The sequence below is a fragment of the Hyla sarda genome, chromosome 10, assembly GCF_029499605.1.
Source record: "Hyla sarda isolate aHylSar1 chromosome 10, aHylSar1.hap1, whole genome shotgun sequence".
Taxonomy (NCBI): Eukaryota; Metazoa; Chordata; class Amphibia; order Anura; family Hylidae; genus Hyla; species Hyla sarda.
This window is the reverse complement of record NC_079198.1, coordinates 122,470,993-122,488,921: the sequence shown is the minus strand read 5'-3', so window position 1 is coordinate 122,488,921 and position 17,929 is coordinate 122,470,993. Positions and strand designations below refer to the sequence as shown.

General features: G+C 47.0%; 1 protein-coding gene across 1 annotated transcript in view; it reads left to right on the top strand.

The window, feature by feature from the left end:
• LOC130293183 (uncharacterized) overlaps window positions 1-17,929 on the top strand; it is a 294,563-nt gene that overhangs the window by 132,939 nt on the left and 143,695 nt on the right. Inside the window, exons 44-48 of the mRNA XM_056541664.1 lie at window positions 11,827-12,060; window positions 12,457-12,554; window positions 14,278-14,455; window positions 14,587-14,814; window positions 16,209-16,307. Coding sequence (XP_056397639.1) covers window positions 11,827-12,060; window positions 12,457-12,554; window positions 14,278-14,455; window positions 14,587-14,814; window positions 16,209-16,307 — 837 coding nt within the window. The remainder of the gene's footprint in view (window positions 1-11,826; window positions 12,061-12,456; window positions 12,555-14,277; window positions 14,456-14,586; window positions 14,815-16,208; window positions 16,308-17,929) is intronic.

Sequence of the window (17,929 nt, the reverse complement as noted above, 5' to 3'; positions counted from 1 at the left end):
ACTACACTACACTACCACACAATAAAATAAAAAGTAAAAAACACTACATATACACATACCCCTACACAGCCCCCCTTCCCAATAAAAATGAAAAACGTCTGGTACGTCACTGTTTCCAAAACGGAGCCTCCAGCGGTTGCAAAACTACAACTCCCAGCATGCACTGATAGACCGTACATGCTGGGAGTTGTAGTTTTGCAACAGCTGGATGTTCCCCCCTCCCCAATGTGAACGTACAGGGTACACTCACATGGGCGGAGGATTACAGTAAGTATCCGGCTGCAAGTTTGAGCTGCGTCAAATTTTCTGCCGCAGCTCAAACTGCCAGCGAGAAACTACTGTGAACCCCCCGCCCGTGTGACTGTACCCTAAAAACACTACACTACACTAACACACAATAAAATAAAAAGTAAAAAACACTACATATACACATACCCCCACACAGCCCCCCTCCCCTCCCCAATAAAAATGAAAAACGTCTGGTACGCCACTGTTTCCAGAACGGAGCCTCCAGCTGTTGCAAAACAATTACTCCCAGTATTGCCAGATAGCCACTGACTGTCCAGGCATGCTGGGAGTTTTACAACAGCTGGAGGCCCCCTGTTTGGGAATCACTGGCGTAGAATACCCCTATGTCCACCCCTATGCAATCCCTAATTTAGGCCTCAAATGCGCATGGCGCTCTCACTTTGGAGCCCTGTCGTATTTCCAGGCAACAGTTTAGGGTCACATATAGGGTATCGCCGTACTCGGGAGAAATTGGGCTTCAAATTTTGTGGGGTATTTTCTGCTATTACCCTTTTTAAAAATGTAAAATTTTTGGGAAAACAAGCATTTTAGGTAAAAAAAAATAATTTTTTTTTACATATACAAAAGTCATGAAACACCTGTGGGGTATAAAGGTTCGCTCAACCCCTTGTTACGTTCCCCGAGGGGTCTAGTTTCCAAAATGGTATGCCATGTGTTTTTTTTTTGCTGTCCTGGCACCATAGGGGCTTCCGAAATGCGGCATGCCCCCAGAGCAAAATTTGCTTTCAAAAAGCCAAATGTGACTCCTTCTCTTCTGAGACCTGTAGTGCGCCAGCAGAGCACTTTTCACCCCCATATGGGGTGTTTTCTGAATCGGGAGAAATTGGGCTTCAAATTTTGGGGGGTATTTCCTGCTATTACCCTTTTTAAAAATGTTAAAATTTTGGGAAACCAAGCATATTAGGTAAAAAATAATTTTTTTTTTTTACATATGCAAAAGTCGTGAAACACCTGTAGGGTATTAAGATTCACATTACCCCTTGTTACTTTCCCCGAGGGGTCTAGTTTCCAAAATGGTATGCCATGTGTTTTTTTTTTTGCTGTTCTGGCACCATAGGGGCTTCCTAAATGCGGCATGCCCCCAGAGCAAAATTTGCTTTCAAAAAGCCAAATGTGACTCCTTCTCTTCTGAGACCTGTAGTGCGCCAGCAGAGCAATTTTCACCCCATATGGGGTGTTTTCTGAATCGGGAGAAATTGGGTTTCAAATTTTGGGGGGTATTTTCTGCTATTACACTTTTTAAAAATGTAAAATTTTTGGAAAACCAAGCATTTTAGGTAAAAAAAATAATTTTTTTTTTACATATGCAAAAGTCGTGAAACACCTGTGGGGTATTAAGGTTCACTTTACCCCTTGTTACGTTCCCTGAGGGGTCTAGTTTCCAAAATGGTATGCCATGTGTGTTTTTTTGCTGTTCTGGCACCATAGGGGCTTCCTAAAGGTGACATGCCCCCCAAAAAACATTTGACGCTCCTTCCCTTCTCAGCCCTCTACTGCGCCCGCCGAACAATTAACATAGACATATGAGGTATGTGCTTACTCGAGAGAAATTGGGTTTCAATTACAAGTAAAAATTTTCTCCTTTTTACCCCTTGCAAAAATTCAAAAATTGGGTCTACAAGAACATGCGAGTGTAAAAAATGAAGATTTTGAATTTTCTCCTTCACTTTGCTGCTATTCCTGTGAAACACCTAAAGGGTTAATACACTTACTGAATGTCATTTTGAATACTTTGGGGGGGGGTGTAGTTTTTATAATGGGGTCTTTTATGGGGCATTTCTAATATGAAGGCCCTTCAAATCCACTTCAAACCTGAACTGGTCCATGAAAAATAGCGAGTTTGAAAATTTTGTGAAAAATTTCAAAATTGCTGCTGAACTTTAAAGCCCTCTGGTGTCTTCCAAAAGTAAAAACTCATAAATTTTATGATGCAAACATAAAGTAGACATATTGTATATGTGAACCCAAAAAAAAAATATTTTGAATATCCATTTTCCTTACAAGCAGAGAGCTTCAAAGTTAGAAAAATGCAAAATTTTCATTTTTTTCATCAAATTTTGGGATTTTTCACCAAGAAAGGATGCAAGTTACCATAAAATTTTACCACTAAGTTAAAGTAGAATATGTCACGAAAAAACAATCTCGGAATCAGAATGATAACTAAAAGCATTCCAGAGTTATTAATGTTTAAAGTGACAGTGGTCAGAATTGCAAAAAACGCTCCGGTCCTTAAGGTGAAAAAGGGCTCGGTCCTTAAGGGGTTAATAGTACTTATGTGTTTTGAAATGCGCCTACGCAATTGTTGGACTGTCTTTCCTACATAGACTTTAGGACAGTTGCATGTGGCTAAGTACACTACCCCCATCGTCTGACAGGTGATGAAGTCCCTAATTTGGTATTTCCGATTATCAATCGGATTAGAGAATTCTGTTGTACGTGGCATGTATTTACAAAAATTGCACCGTCCACATGGATGTGATCCTTGGATTGATGATTTCAACCAACTGGATGCAGACTCCTCTGCATAAAAACTCCTGACTATTTGGTTTTGAATGTTAGGTCCTCTACGATAGGTTATAGAGGGGTGAGTAGAGAACACCTCCCTAAGGTCATTGTCCACCTGTAATATAGACCAATATTTCTTAAGTATATTCATGATTTTTTGATTGTGTTGATCAAAAGTTCCGATACACCTAATGATCTTTTGGCCACTATTGTCTTTAGCCAAATTGTGATCACGTAATAATTCAGATCTTGGAGTAGCCCTAGCTCTGGCAAAAGCCTTGTGGAGGACTTTCTTGGGATAACCTTTATTGGTGAAGCGTCTATACAGGAGATCACATTCTTCTTGAAATTTAAGAGGATCAGAGCAATTCCTTTTGGCTCGTAGATATTGACTGATTGGGATACCTCTCTTCAATGGTACAGGGTGATAACTCTTCCAATTAAGAAAACTATTAGTTGACGTAGGTTTACGATATATAGAAGTGTGGATGTGACCAAGTGAATCGATAAGTGTGGATCAAGTGAATTCTCTAATCCGATTGATAATCGGAAATACCAAATTAGGGACTTCATCACCTGTCAGACGATGGGGGTAGTGTACTTAGCCACATGCAACTGTCCTAAAGTCTATGTAGGAAAGACAGTCCAACAATTGCGTAGGCGCATTTCAAAACACATAAGTACTATTAATACCTATCAAGATACGCCAATTGCTAGGCATATGAGGATTGTACACAATGATGCTCCCTTTGAATTACGTTTCTGTGGCATTACTCAGTGTAAACTGGGTCCGAGACGTGGCAATCTTAACACCAGACTGCTTCAAGAAGAAGCCCGATGGATTTGGAGATTAAAATCCCAAAGTCCAAATGGACTGAATGAAGGCTTCACCTATGCAGCCTTCTTGTAGGACAGGAATCACTTATTACAATTGATACTGTCACGATGCCGGCTGGCAGGTAGTGGACCCTCTGTGCCAGAGAGGGATTGGCGTGGACCGTGCTAGTGGACCGGTTCTAAGCCACTACTGGTTTTCACCAGAGCCCGCCGCAAAGCGGGATGGTCTTGCTGCGGCGGTAGTGACCAGGTCGTATCCACTAGCAACGGCTCACCTCTCTGGCTGCTGAAGATAGGCGCGGTACAAGGGAGTAGGCAGAAGCAAGGTCGGACGTAGCAGAAGGTCGGGGCAGGCAGCAAGGATCGTAGTCAGGGGCAACGGCAGAAGGTCTGGAAACACAGGCAAGGAACACACAAGGAACGCTTTCACTGGCACTAAGGCAACAAGATCCGGCAAGGGAGTGCAAGGGAAGTGAGGTAATATAGGGAAGTGCACAGGTGAAAACCCTAATTGGAACCACTGCGCCAATCAGCGGCGCAGTGGCCCTTTAAATCGCAGAGACCCGGCGCGCGCGCGCCCTAGGGAGCGGGGCCGCGCGCGCCGGGACAGAACAGACGGGGAGCGAGTCAGGTAGGGGAGCCGGGGTGCGCATCGCGAGCGGGCGCTACCCGCATCGCGAATCGCATCCCGGCTGGCAGCGGGATCGCAGCGCCCCGGGTCAGAGGACGTGACCGGAGCGCTGCAGCGGAGGGAGTGAAGCGAGCGCTCCGGGGAGGAGCGGGGACCCGGAGCGCTCGGCGTAACAGTACCCCCCCCCTTGGGTCTCCCCCTCTTCTTGGAGCCTGAGAACCTGAGGAGCAGACTTTTGTCAAGGATGTTGTCCTCAGGTTCCCAGGATCTCTCTTCAGGACCACAACCCTCCCAGTCTACTAAAAAAAAATTTTTCCCTCTGACCTTTTTGGCAGCCAAAATTTCCTTGACCGAGAAGACGTCCGAGGAGCCGGAAACAAGAGTGGGAGGAACAGATTTGGGAGAAAAACGGTTGAGGATGAGTGGTTTGAGAAGAGAGACGTGAAAGGCATTAGGGATACGAAGAGAAGGAGGAAGAAGAAGTTTATAAGAGACAGGATTAATTTGACACAAAATTTTGAAAGGACCAAGATAGCGTGGTCCCAACTTGTAGCTAGGGACACGGAAGCGGACATATTTAGCGGAGAGCCATACCTTGTCTCCAGGGGAAAAAACGGGGGGAGCTCTTCTTTTCTTATCCGCGAACCTCTTCATGCGTGAAGAAGCCTGTAAGAGAGAATTTTGGGTCTCTCTCCATATAATGGAAAGGTCACGAGAAATTTCATCCACAGCGGGCAGACCAGAGGGCAAGGGGGTAGGGAGGGGGGGAAGAGGGTGACGGCCGTACACCACGAAAAATGGGGATTTGGAGGAAGATTCAGAGACCCTGAAGTTATACGAGAATTCGGCCCATGGAAGGAGATCTGCCCAGTCATCCTGGCGGGAGGAAACAAAATGTCGCAAATAATCACCCAGGATCTGGTTAATTCTTTCTACTTGTCCATTGGACTGGGGATGATATGCAGAGGAAAAATTTAATTTAATCTTGAGTTGTTTACAGAGAGCCCTCCAGAATTTAGACACGAATTGGACCCCTCTATCCGAGACAATCTGCGTAGGCAACCCGTGAAGACGAAAAATGTGTACAAAAAATAGTTTAGCCAACTGAGGCGCAGAAGGAAGACCAGGAAGAGGGATGAAATGTGCCATTTTGGAGAATCGATCAACGACCACCCAAATAACGGTGTTGCCACGGGAAGGGGGTAAATCAGTAATAAAATCCATACCAATCAGAGACCAAGGCTGTTCGGGGACAGGCAGAGGATGAAGAAAACCAGCGGGCTTCTGGCGAGGAGTCTTATCCCGGGCACAGATAGTGCAGGCTCGCACAAAGTCCCCAACATCCGTCTCCAGAGTCGGCCACCAATAGAAGCGGGAGATGAGTTGCACAGATTTCTTGATGCCCGCATGACCTGCGAGATGGGAGGAGTGACCCCATTTGAGGATTCCGAGGCGTTGGCGTGGAGAAACAAAGGTCTTTCCTGGAGGAGTCTGCCTGATGGAGGCAGGAGAAGTGGAGATCAGGCAGTCAGGTGGAATGATGTGTTGCGGAGGGAGATCAACTTCTGAGGCATCCGAGGAACGAGAGAGAGCATCGGCCCTAATGTTCTTATCGGCAGGACGAAAGTGAATCTCAAAATTAAATCGGGCAAAGAACAGAGACCACCGGGCCTGGCGAGGATTCAGCCGTTGGGCAGACTGGAGGTAGGAGAGGTTCTTGTGGTCGGTGTAGATAATAACAGGAAATCTTGATCCCTCCAGCAGATGCCTCCATTCCTCAAGTGCTAATTTAATGGCTAGAAGCTCTCGATCCCCGATGGAGTAGTTCCTCTCCGCTGGAGAGAAGGTCCTAGAGAAAAAACCACAAGTGACAGCATGCCCGGAAGAATTTTTTTGTAGAAGAACAGCTCCAGCTCCCACTGAGGAGGCATCAACCTCCAATAGGAAGGGTTTGGAAGGGTCAGGTCTGGAGAGCACGGGAGCCGAAGAAAAGGCAGACTTGAGTCGTTTAAAGGAGTCTTCTGCTTGAGGAGGCCAGGACTTGGGATCAGCATTTTTTTTGGTTAAAGCCACGATAGGAGCCACAATGGTAGAAAAATGTGGAATAAATTGCCTGTAATAATTGGCGAACCCCAAAAAGCGTTGGATAGCACGGAGTCCGGAGGGGCGTGGCCAATCTAAGACGGCAGAGAGTTTGTCTGGATCCATCTGTAGTCCCTGGCCAGAGACCAAATATCCTAGAAAAGGAAGAGATTGGCATTCAAACAGACATTTCTCAATTTTGGCATAGAGTTGGTTGTCACGAAGTCTCTGAAGAACCATACGGACATGCTGGCGGTGTTCTTCTAGATTGGCAGAAAAAATTAGGATATCGTCCAGATATACAACAACACAGGAGTATAACAGATCACGAAAAATTTCATTGACAAAGTCTTGGAAGACGGCAGGGGCATTGCACAGTCCAAAGGGCATGACCAGATACTCAAAGTGTCCATCTCTGGTGTTAAATGCCGTTTTCCACTCGTCCCCCTCTCTGATGCGGATGAGGTTATAGGCGCCTCTTAAGTCCAATTTAGTGAAGATGTGGGCACCTTGGAGGCGATCAAAGAGTTCAGAGATGAGGGGTAAGGGGTAGCGGTTCTTAACCGTGATTTTATTAAGACCGCGGTAGTCAATGCAAGGACGTAGGGAGCCATCTTTTTTGGACACAAAGAAAAATCCGGCTCCGGCAGGAGAGGAGGATTTACGGATAAAGCCCTTTTTTAGATTCTCCTGGACGTATTCGGACATGGCAAGAGTCTCTGGGGCAGAGAGAGGATAAATTCTGCCCCGGGGTGGAGTAGTACCCGGGAGGAGGTCGATAGGGCAATCATAAGGCCTGTGAGGAGGTAGAGTCTCAGCTTGTTTTTTGCAGAAAACATCCGCGAAGTCCATATAGGCCTTAGGGAGACCGGTTACTGGAGGAACCACAGAGTTACGGCAAGGGTTACTGGGAACCGGTTTTAGACAGTTCTTGGAACAAGAGGACCCCCAACTCTTGATCTCCCCAGTGGACCAATCCAGGGTTGGGGAATGAAGTTGAAGCCAGGGAAGTCCAAGGAGAATCTCCGAGGTGCAATTGGGGAGGACCAAAAGTTCAATCCTCTCATGATGAGATCCGATGCTCATAAGAAGGGGCTCCGTGCGGAAACGTATGGTACAGTCCAATCTTTCATTATTTACACAATTGATGTAGAGGGGTCTGGCGAGACTGGTCACCGGGATGTTGAACCTGTTGACGAGAGAGGCCAAAATAAAATTTCCTGCAGATCCAGAGTCCAAGAAGGCCACTGTAGAGAAGGAGAAGGCAGAGGCAGACATCCGCACAGGCACAGTAAGACGTGGAGAAGCAGAGTAGACATCAAGGACTGTCTCACCTTTGTGCGGAGTCAGCGTACGTCTTTCCAGGCGGGGAGGACGGATAGGACAATCCCTCAGGAAGTGTTCGGTACTAGCACAGTACAGGCAGAGGTTCTCCATACGGCGTCGTGTCCTCTCTTGAGGTGTCAGGCGAGACCGGTCGACCTGCATAGCCTCCACGGCGGGAGGCACAGGAACAGATTGCAGGGGACCAGAGGAGAGAGGAGCCGAGGAGACGAAACGCCTCGTGCGAACAGAGTCCATATCTTGGCGGAGTTCCTGACGCCTTTCAGAAAAACGCATGTCAATGCGAGTGGCTAGGTGAATAAGTTCATGTAGATTAGCAGGAATTTCTCGTGCGGCCAGAACATCTTTAATGTTGCTGGATAGGCCTTTTTTGAAGGTCGCGCAGAGGGCCTCATTATTCCAGGACAATTCTGAAGCAAGTGTACGGAATTGTACGGCATACTCGCCAACGGAAGAATTACCCTGGACCAGGTTCAACAGGGCAGTCTCAGCAGAAGAGGCTCGGGCAGGTTCCTCAAAGACACTTCGGATTTCCGAGAAGAAGGAGTGTACAGAGGCAGTGACGGGGTCATTGCGGTCCCAGAGCGGTGTGGCCCATGACAGGGCTTTTCCGGACAGAAGACTGACTACGAAAGCCACCTTAGACCTTTCAGTGGGAAACAGGTCCGACATCATCTCCAGATGCAGGGAACATTGGGAAAGAAAGCCACGGCAAAACTTAGAGTCCCCATCAAATTTATCCGGCAAGGATAAGCGTATCCCAGGAGCGGCCACTCGCTGCGGAGGAGGTGCAGGAGCTGGCGGAGGAGATGACTGCTGAAGCTGTGGTAGCAACTGTTGTAGCATAACGGTCAGTTGAGACAGCTGTTGGCCTTGTTGCGCTATCTGTTGTGACTGCTGGGCGACCACCGTGGTGAGGTCAGCGACAACTGGCAGAGGAACTTCAGCGGGATCCATGGCCGGATCTACTGTCACGATGCCGGCTGGCAGGTAGTGGACCCTCTGTGCCAGAGAGGGATTGGCGTGGACCGTGCTAGTGGACCGGTTCTAAGCCACTACTGGTTTTCACCAGAGCCCGCCGCAAAGCGGGATGGTCTTGCTGCGGCGGTAGTGACCAGGTCGTATCCACTAGCAACGGCTCACCTCTCTGGCTGCTGAAGATAGGCGCGGTACAAGGGAGTAGGCAGAAGCAAGGTCGGACGTAGCAGAAGGTCGGGGCAGGCAGCAAGGATCGTAGTCAGGGGCAACGGCAGAAGGTCTGGAAACACAGGCAAGGAACACACAAGGAACGCTTTCACTGGCACTAAGGCAACAAGATCCGGCAAGGGAGTGCAAGGGAAGTGAGGTAATATAGGGAAGTGCACAGGTGAAAACCCTAATTGGAACCACTGCGCCAATCAGCGGCGCAGTGGCCCTTTAAATCGCAGAGACCCGGCGCGCGCGCGCCCTAGGGAGCGGGGCCGCGCGCGCCGGGACAGAACAGACGGGGAGCGAGTCAGGTAGGGGAGCCGGGGTGCGCATCGCGAGCGGGCGCTACCCGCATCGCGAATCGCATCCCGGCTGGCAGCGGGATCGCAGCGCCCCGGGTCAGAGGACATGACCGGAGCGCTGCAGCGGAGGGAGTGAAGCGAGCGCTCCGGGGAGGAGCGGGGACCCGGAGCGCTCGGCGTAACAGATACTATATAGAAGAGCCGTTATGAGCCTTTTACTAATTACACTCATGATTAACTTCCGTTGATGATATGAATTAATTATGACTATACCCATGCAGAACAAGATGAGTATTAGCTCCCCCCCCCTTCACTATTGATCACACGATTTCAGCGGTATTATGAATAATACTCCCTTGACTTGATGTTATACCATCGTTGCTAGGTTAGTTGCCCCATATTGCCAGATAGTAACTTACTTAGTGTTCTCGAATTAGTTTAGTGTATTTCTGCTGCGCAGTCGTTTGTTCACATGAGTGGTTGTATTGTGTATTACAGTTTCTATAACAACAGCCATGTGTGAACCATATGCAATAAAATCGGCTAAGTGCCGGCGCATATGTCTGTCGCGCAGCTTCCCGGCAGTGGCTGTATATGACTAAGTACTCGCGCACGTTCCTTTGCGCATCCGCACTGCGCATGCGTCCATACCGGAGGTTCGGGAATCTATCAGTTAGCGCAGGACTAATGGCGCACATACGTGTACAGCTTCCGGCACCAATGAGGAGTTCAGAAGTATGAATGGACTCAGCTGGTTGGTCAAGGATGCTGTCAATCAAATGAATATAGCAGGATGCATCCTGGTCTAAATTTCATTGGCCAGGAAGCGATCAATCAATAGTCTGCACGGGATTGTAACCAATGAGATGTCATGTTAATACAGGAAGTGACATGTTTCAATGACGTCAGAGACAGGAGGTTATTTAAACCCCTGCAAGGCTTGTTTGCACGCCATTTGCCTCTTAGCTCTTGATAAAGCCACAGCCTGTGGCGAAACGTCGGGCGGGCGGGCAATGTGTTAGATTTTTAATTGTCTCACACTATAGATTGTGGACTGCAGCCACAATCTATCTTTTCATTTCACTTACTATAGCATGCAGTGTCATGCCAATCAATGCACTATGGATCAATATGTGTGAGGTTATTTTAATCTTGGCTCATTAAACGTTAAGTTTTATATTGGGTGGGAAATTTAGGGTCTTAGTGACCGCTTAGCGGTCAAATGTTAATAATATTGGATTCACCCTCCATCCATAGGTCCCCCCTTGTTGCACCCTGAACAAAGAAGACACCGAGGAGGCAGGTAAGGTCCCTCCCCGTGTCCTGTAAGCACTAACCCGGCTATTCAGTCGGGCTGTTCGGGACCGCCGCGGTGAAATCGCGGCGGTCCCGAACAGCCCGACTGAACAGCCGAGTTACTGTCACTTTCCCTTCAGACGCGGCGGTCAGCTTTGATCGCCGCGTCTGAAGGGTTAATACAGGGCATCACCGCGATCGGTGATGTCCTGTATTAGCCACGGGTCCCGGCCGTTGATGGCCGCAGGGTCCGCCGCGATAGGAGTGTATTCGCCGTATAAGACGCACCGACTTTTTCCCCCGACTTTTTTGGGGAAGAAAAAGTGCGTCTTATACGGCGAAACATACGGATATTCAGAAGTGTCCTTCCATACATACAAACTGGACATTTTTCTTGTATCTTACAGGTTTCCCTTTTTATAGATTGTCCATTTATTATCAAGTATATATTTTTTATGTGATTTTATGTTACATCACACGGGCCCTGTGAGAAATTTTATGTGTAAAAGTTATTTATAATAAAAATGTAGGCATCTTTTCAAACATCCATTGTACAACCTTTATGGACTGGGAATTCTATTATTTTAAAGGGGTATTCCAGGAATTGTTTTTATGTGACTGTGCTACTGGGGCTGTAAAGTTAGTGTAGTTCATAACATAGTGTCTGTACCTGTGTGTGACGGTTTTCTCACAATTCTTCTGTGATTTTCACCCCAATATTTATTTTTACCAGCATACAAAATGACTGTTGTCTCAGATTTTTCCCAGCTTGCAATGCGACCGAGACCTGACTCACTAGTCAGCTGATGACAGGGAGCCTGTCTGCTAAAATGGGTGGAGGGATCAATCAGCAACTAATGCAACAGCTGTAGGCACCCTGATTGAAAACCACAGGTCTTTTGCTTCAATGGGTGGGGTGGCTGATGTGCAGGAGGGAGGAAAATGGCATTGTGGGATTTGTAGTCAAAAAAACATAAGTCAAACAGGAAATACAAGTTCACAAAACGCTAGCCACAGTATTATGGTAATCTCATGACATAGCCATTTAGCCCCAAGACAAGTGCAGATCCTTCCTAAGCATGTCCATTACTGTCTGCCAGGTATGTACTAAAATTACCTTATGGTGGATAACCCCTTTAATTTACAAATCTGTTTAAGTTTCTGGCACCAGTTGATCAAAAAAAAAAAGTTTTTCACAGGAGTACCCCTTTAAATGGTGCAGAAATTGGACATGCACTCTTCCTCTCTATACAGAGATGTATAGAGAGGAAGAGGCTTAATGAAGTTGGCCTTGTACAATCTGCCCAAATTTATTTTGTTTTTAATTTGCAGGTCATTTCTGTGATGCTCCTGGACTGACCCGGGTGTCCGGCCTCTGCTCTGAAGGATATTTCTGTACACATTCTATGAGTACCCCAACCCCAAACCAAGGAATCCTGGGAGATGTGTGCCCTTCAGGCCATTATTGCCCAGTTGGTTCTACCATCCCTCATCCTTGCCCTGCTGGATCGTATAGTAACACCTCAGCAAACACCGGACCTCAATCCTGCGTGCTCTGTGAGCCAGGTATAATAAGCTAGCACTGTTTCTTGGCCTTCAAAACCTAAAGAGAACCTGCCATATTGAATATTCAGACTTATCTACTGGCATCATGTTATAGAGCAGAAGGAGCTGAATAGGTTGATATATAGTTTTGTTTGAAGATTTAGTATAACTTGTGACTTATTGTTTGATATCTCTGCTCTTTTTGGTCTGTGGAGTCCAGTTGACGGTTCTTATCAGACTGTCAATTAGCATGTAGGACCGCCCACTGGACTCCTAAGCCCAGAGTGGGCGGGATTTAAACCAATAAGTTACAAATTATATTGAATCTTTTCCCTCAAAACCATAATCAATATGATCTGCATAAATAAAGGGCATCACAATGTCCTGGTGGTCTCATTATGTTCATGTTGTTTTTAGGGTACTACTGTGATAAACCAGGGCTGGCAACTCCAAGTGGGCCATGTGATGAAGGATACTACTGCCCTGGGGCGTCTGTGTCTCCTCAACCCCTGGAGGTAATGTTCAGAATCTAGATATAAGACCTAGTTTTTCCACAGATGGAAGCACCCTGCTTGGGAAACACTGTCCTAGGGTCTATGCACACTACAGAATTTCAAGGGCGGCCACCGGTGACTGGGCAAGGACCTTGCGGACATTGACGGTCCCCATAGATGAAAATTCCATAGTGTGCATGGACCCTTCACATCTGCGCCATCAGCTCCATGTTCCTGTTCCTCCAAAGCGGCAGAAAAAAATTGGCTTCCCGTATCTGTCACATGACGGGTACCAACGGTGTCCAGTGGACCCAATTGGGTTATAATGAAGTCCGTCTGATTTGATCATGGTGACTTGTTTGAAGAATTCTGCTAATACACTTGTGAATGATGATGTACAACTGACAATGGCCTCAAGTTACAATATACTCAACATACAGGAGTCTTTTCTGGACCATTGTAGCTTGAAACCAGACTCACAGTACAGGAAGCTACTACATGTTACAGTGGTCCCTCAAGTTACAATATTAATTGGTTCTGGGACGACCATTGTATGTTGAGACCATTGTATGTTGAGACCATAACTCTATGGAAACCTGGGGATTGGTTCTGAAGCCACCAAAATGTCATCCAAAAATAGGAAAAAGTGAGGATTAAAGAAAAATAAGTAGATGAGTAATAGAGATAAAGCAAATCCTTACATATAAAAGTAATAAAGAGCTGCTGGAAGCTGTAAATCACTGTCTATGTCAGTGTTTCCCAACCAGGGTGCCTCCAGCTGTTGCAAAACTACAACTCCCAGCATGCCCGGACAGCCGTTGGCTGTCCGGGCATGCTGGGAGTTGTAGTTTTGCAAAAGCTGGAGGCAACCTGGTTGGGAAACAATGGTCTATGTAGAGGACAGGAGCTTCTTCAGGGTCCTATACAGTACACACAATGTCCTAAATGGAGCCACCCTTACCTGGTGTCCAAAGGAGCAGCTAACCCTGGCACAGGTAAGGAGTAGTACAGAACTTGTATTTCCTCCCTGTACTGTAGGGGGGCGCTACCAGACAGCCATTCAGTGCATGTACGTCATTAATAGAGGTTTATTTACCAGTAAAATGCCCAATCTGATTGGTCAATTCCTCCAGTTGTGACAGGTATCACAGATCTCGACTGTCCGTACATTTTATGTTGAGTCTGGTTTCAAGTTACAATGGTCCAGAAAAGACCATTGTATGTTGAACCTATTGTATGTTGATGCCATTGTAAGTTGAGGGATCACTGTATTTACTACTCTTTACCTGTACCAGGGTTACCTGCTCCTTTGGACACCAGGTGAGGGCGGCTCCATGTTACTTTTTTAGGACACTGTGGACTGTGCAGGACCCTGAAGAAGCTCCTGTCCTCTACATAGACAGTGATTACAGCTCCCAGCAGATCTTTCTTACTTTTATATGGAAGGATTTGCTTTATCTCTATTACTTATCTGCTTATTTTTCTTTAATCCTCACTTTTTCCTATTTTTGGATGACATTTTGTGGCTTCAGAACCAATTCCCAGGTTTCCATAGAGTTAGGGTCTCAACATACAATGGTTTCACCATACAATGGTTGTCCTGGAACCTATTCATACAGTAATTTTGCAGAGTACAGGGACCACAGTGGCTCCAACATAGATGTGAACTTAGCTTTATCTCTCTTGGTGCATTTTAATATGGTGAAGCATTACTGTGACATTTCTAATGCATGTCTTCCAATAGGGGACCAGCAGTGGCGGCCCATGCCCTGCCGGTCACTTCTGTCCACAGGGGAGTCCTGTTCCTCAAGCCTGTCCTGCTGGGACCTATGCACAGTATTTGGGACAAGCCAGTTGTTCGGAGTGTCCCGAAGGTTTCTATTGCCCTGTGCAGTCTACTAACATGACCATTTGTCCTGAAGGTAGAGCGATTTATTCTTTTCTTTATCTATGATTTTCCTTTACACCAATGTCAATGCTCAGGGCTCAATACAATATGGAGCCGCCTTTACTTGCTAATAATAATAATATCTCTATATGAAAATATTACTAGGATATTACTGTCCAAGGAGAACACAATTTGCCAAGCAGCATCCCTGCCCACCCGGTACGTACAGTAGGAATGAGGGAGCCGCTGACATTGGGGCTTGCCTCCCCTGTCCTCCTGGGATGTTCTGTTCAAGACTTGGCTTGGAAAGACCAGAGGGATTCTGTGCCCCCGGCTGGTTTTGTCCTGCAGGATCCATATCTGATAAACCTGTTCACTTCTCCGAGATATCAGGTGATATATTTCTCTTATTGTAGACAAGTGTACAGAATAAATACTGTATATTCGAAGAAGGAACGAAGCACTCACCAGATGCGTTGCGTTTAAAATCTTCTGGCTTTATTTCTGTTACGCCGAGCGCTCCGGGTCCCTGCTCCTCCCCGGAGCGCTCGCGGCGTTCCCCTCTCTGCAGCGCCCCGGTCAGACCCGCTGACCGGGAGCGCTGCACTGACACTGCCGACGGGGATGCGATTCGCATAGCGGGACGCGCCCGCTCGCGAATCGCATCCCAAGTCACTCACCTGTCCCGGTCCCCGGCTGTCACGTCCTGGCGTGCGCGGCTCCGCTCCTTAGGGCGCGCGCGCGCCAGCTCTCTAAGATTTAAAGGGCCAGTGCACCAATGATTGGTGCCTGGCCCAATCAGTCTGATTAGCTTCCACCTGTGCACCTGTCTATATAACCTCACTTCCCCTTCCCTTCCTGGCTGGATCTTGTTGCCATTGTGCCTTGAGAAAGCGTTTATTGTGTTTGCCATAACTGTGTTCCTGACCTCTTGCTATCTCCATTGACTACGAACCTTGCCGCCTGCCCCGACCTTCTTCTACGTCTGACCTTGCCTCTGCCTAGTCCTTCTGTCCCACGCCTTCTCAGCAGTCAGCGAGGTTGAGCCGTTGCCGGTAGATACGACCTGGTTGCTACCGCCGCAGCAAGGCCATCCCGTTTTGCGGCGGGCTCTGGTGAAGACCAGTAGCAACCTAGAACCGGTCCACCGACACGGTCCACGCCAATCCCTCGCTGACACAGAGGATCCACATCCAGCTAGCCGAATCCTAACAAATTCAAAGATCTTCCGAAGATAGCTTAGGTCGGACACGGGCAGTGCGGGAGAGCTGGAGTGGTGTGGGGGGATGGGCAACGGACCGTATCACGCTGTGACGCGTTTCGTCAGGCCCCTAGGGGCCTGACGAAGCGCGTCACAGCGCGATACGGTCCGTTGCCCATCCCCCCACGCCACTCCACCCTCCAGCTCTCCCGCACTGCCCGTGTCTGACCTAAGCTATCTTCGGAAGATCTTTGAAATAAAGCCTGAAGATTTTAAAAGCAACGCATCTGGTGAGTGCTTCGTTCCTTCTTCGAATATACAGTATCTTTGCAACTATATTTCTTACGTGAGCACCCCATAATTGTTAGATATCACTAATGGACACTGGAATACTGCATTAGACACTAATACCTATCCAGCGGGCTAATTGACAAGTGATAGAAGGCGGTGCCTAGGACTCTACATTTCTTCTTGATACATTATTGTACAGAATAAATGTTGTCATCCTACAGAACGATAACTGTGTAAGCTCAGCTTATGAATGTGTGTATGTAAACTTCTATTCATTATTTTCTTTTTCTACCAGGACCTACAGTATTGTCTAATATTTCTTCGTATAGAAGGATGTGTACACCAGGAACATTTTGCCCCCAAGGTTCCTCTTACCCCATTCCCTGCACTCCAGGTATTACTGTCTGCTTCTGCCTAGTGATGAGCGGCATTGCCCATATTCGAATTTGAATATTTTGCGAATATACAGTACAGACCAAAAGTTTGGACACCTTCTCATTCAGAGTTTTCTTTATTTTCATGACTATGAATATTGTAGATTCACACTGAAGGCATCAAAACTATGAATTAACACATGTGGAATTATAGACATAACAAAAAAGTGTGAAAATATGTCATATTCTAGGTTCTAGACACCTTTTGCTTTGATTACTGCTTTGCACACTCTTGGCATTCTCTTGTTGAGATTCAAGAGGTAGTCACCTGAAATGGTTTTCACTTCACAGGTGTGCTGGTGTGGAGGAGGAGGTGTGATGGTGTGGGGGAGGAGGTGTGATGGTGTGGAGGAGGAGGTGTGATGGTGTGGAGGAGCAGGTGTGATGGTGGAGGTGTGATGGTGTGGAGGAGGAGGTGTGATGGTGTGGAGGAGGAGGTGTGCTGGTGTGGAGGAGGAGGTGTGATGGTGTGGAGGAGCAGGTGTGATGGTGGAGGTGTGATGGTGTGGAGGAGGAGGTGTGATGGTGTGGAGGAGGAGGTGTGATGGTGTGGAGGAGGAGGTGTGATGGTGTGGGGAAGGAGGTGTGATGGTGTGGAGGAGGAGGTGTGATGGTGTGGAGGAGGAGGTGTGATGGTGTGGAGGAGGAGGTGTGATGGTGTGGAGGAGGAGGTGTGATGGTGTGGAGGAGCAGGTGTGATGGTGGAGGTGTGATGGTGTGGAGGAGGAGGTGTGATGGTGTGGAGGAGGAGGTGTGATGGTGTGGAGGAGGAGGTGTGATGGTGTGGGGGGGCTTTGCTGGTGACACTGTTGGGGATTTATACAAAATTGTAGGCATACTATTTTACTACTTTAAAAAAATTATAACTACATGCACCAAAATTAGTACGCTTAAAATCCTCCTCTTCTAACCTTGGTTTGTAGTTTTTATTGGTACCATTTTTGTTTTTATGGGAGCTTATCGTTGCTTTTTATTACTTAGTGACCAAAAATGAGCAATTTTGGACTTTAGTAATTTTACGTGTACGCCATCCACCGTGCAATTTAATAAACATTCTTTTTTAATAGTTCAGACATTTATGCACACAGTGATACCGCTGTGTACATACGTTTTATTTGTTATTTTTTTACATTATTTTATTTAAAAAATGGGAAAGGATGGGGGGATTCAAGCTTTTATTAGGGAAGGGGTTAATTTACTTTATTTTTTATTTTACACTTTTTACTTTTTGTTATAGCTCCCTTAGGGTATGTGGAGACTTCAGAGCATTGCAATCTAGGGTCTGTAGAAGACCCTAGGGTGCAATGCTCTGCAGTCTGCGCAAACCCCCCATGTGTATAGCACTGTGTTTATGGCCATTTCTATACAGGTGGGGGTATGTGCAGAGCATTGCACCCTAGTCTGTACTACAGACTAGGGTGCAATGCTCTGCACATACACCCACCTGTTTATGAATGTACACCACACAGATAGGGAGGAGCGCATAACATGGAAGGCAGTTCAGACAGACTGTGGATAGTGAGGAAAGCAAATACAATGCTGTCTGCTGGGGAAAAATCACATGGTATACCCATCAACAATT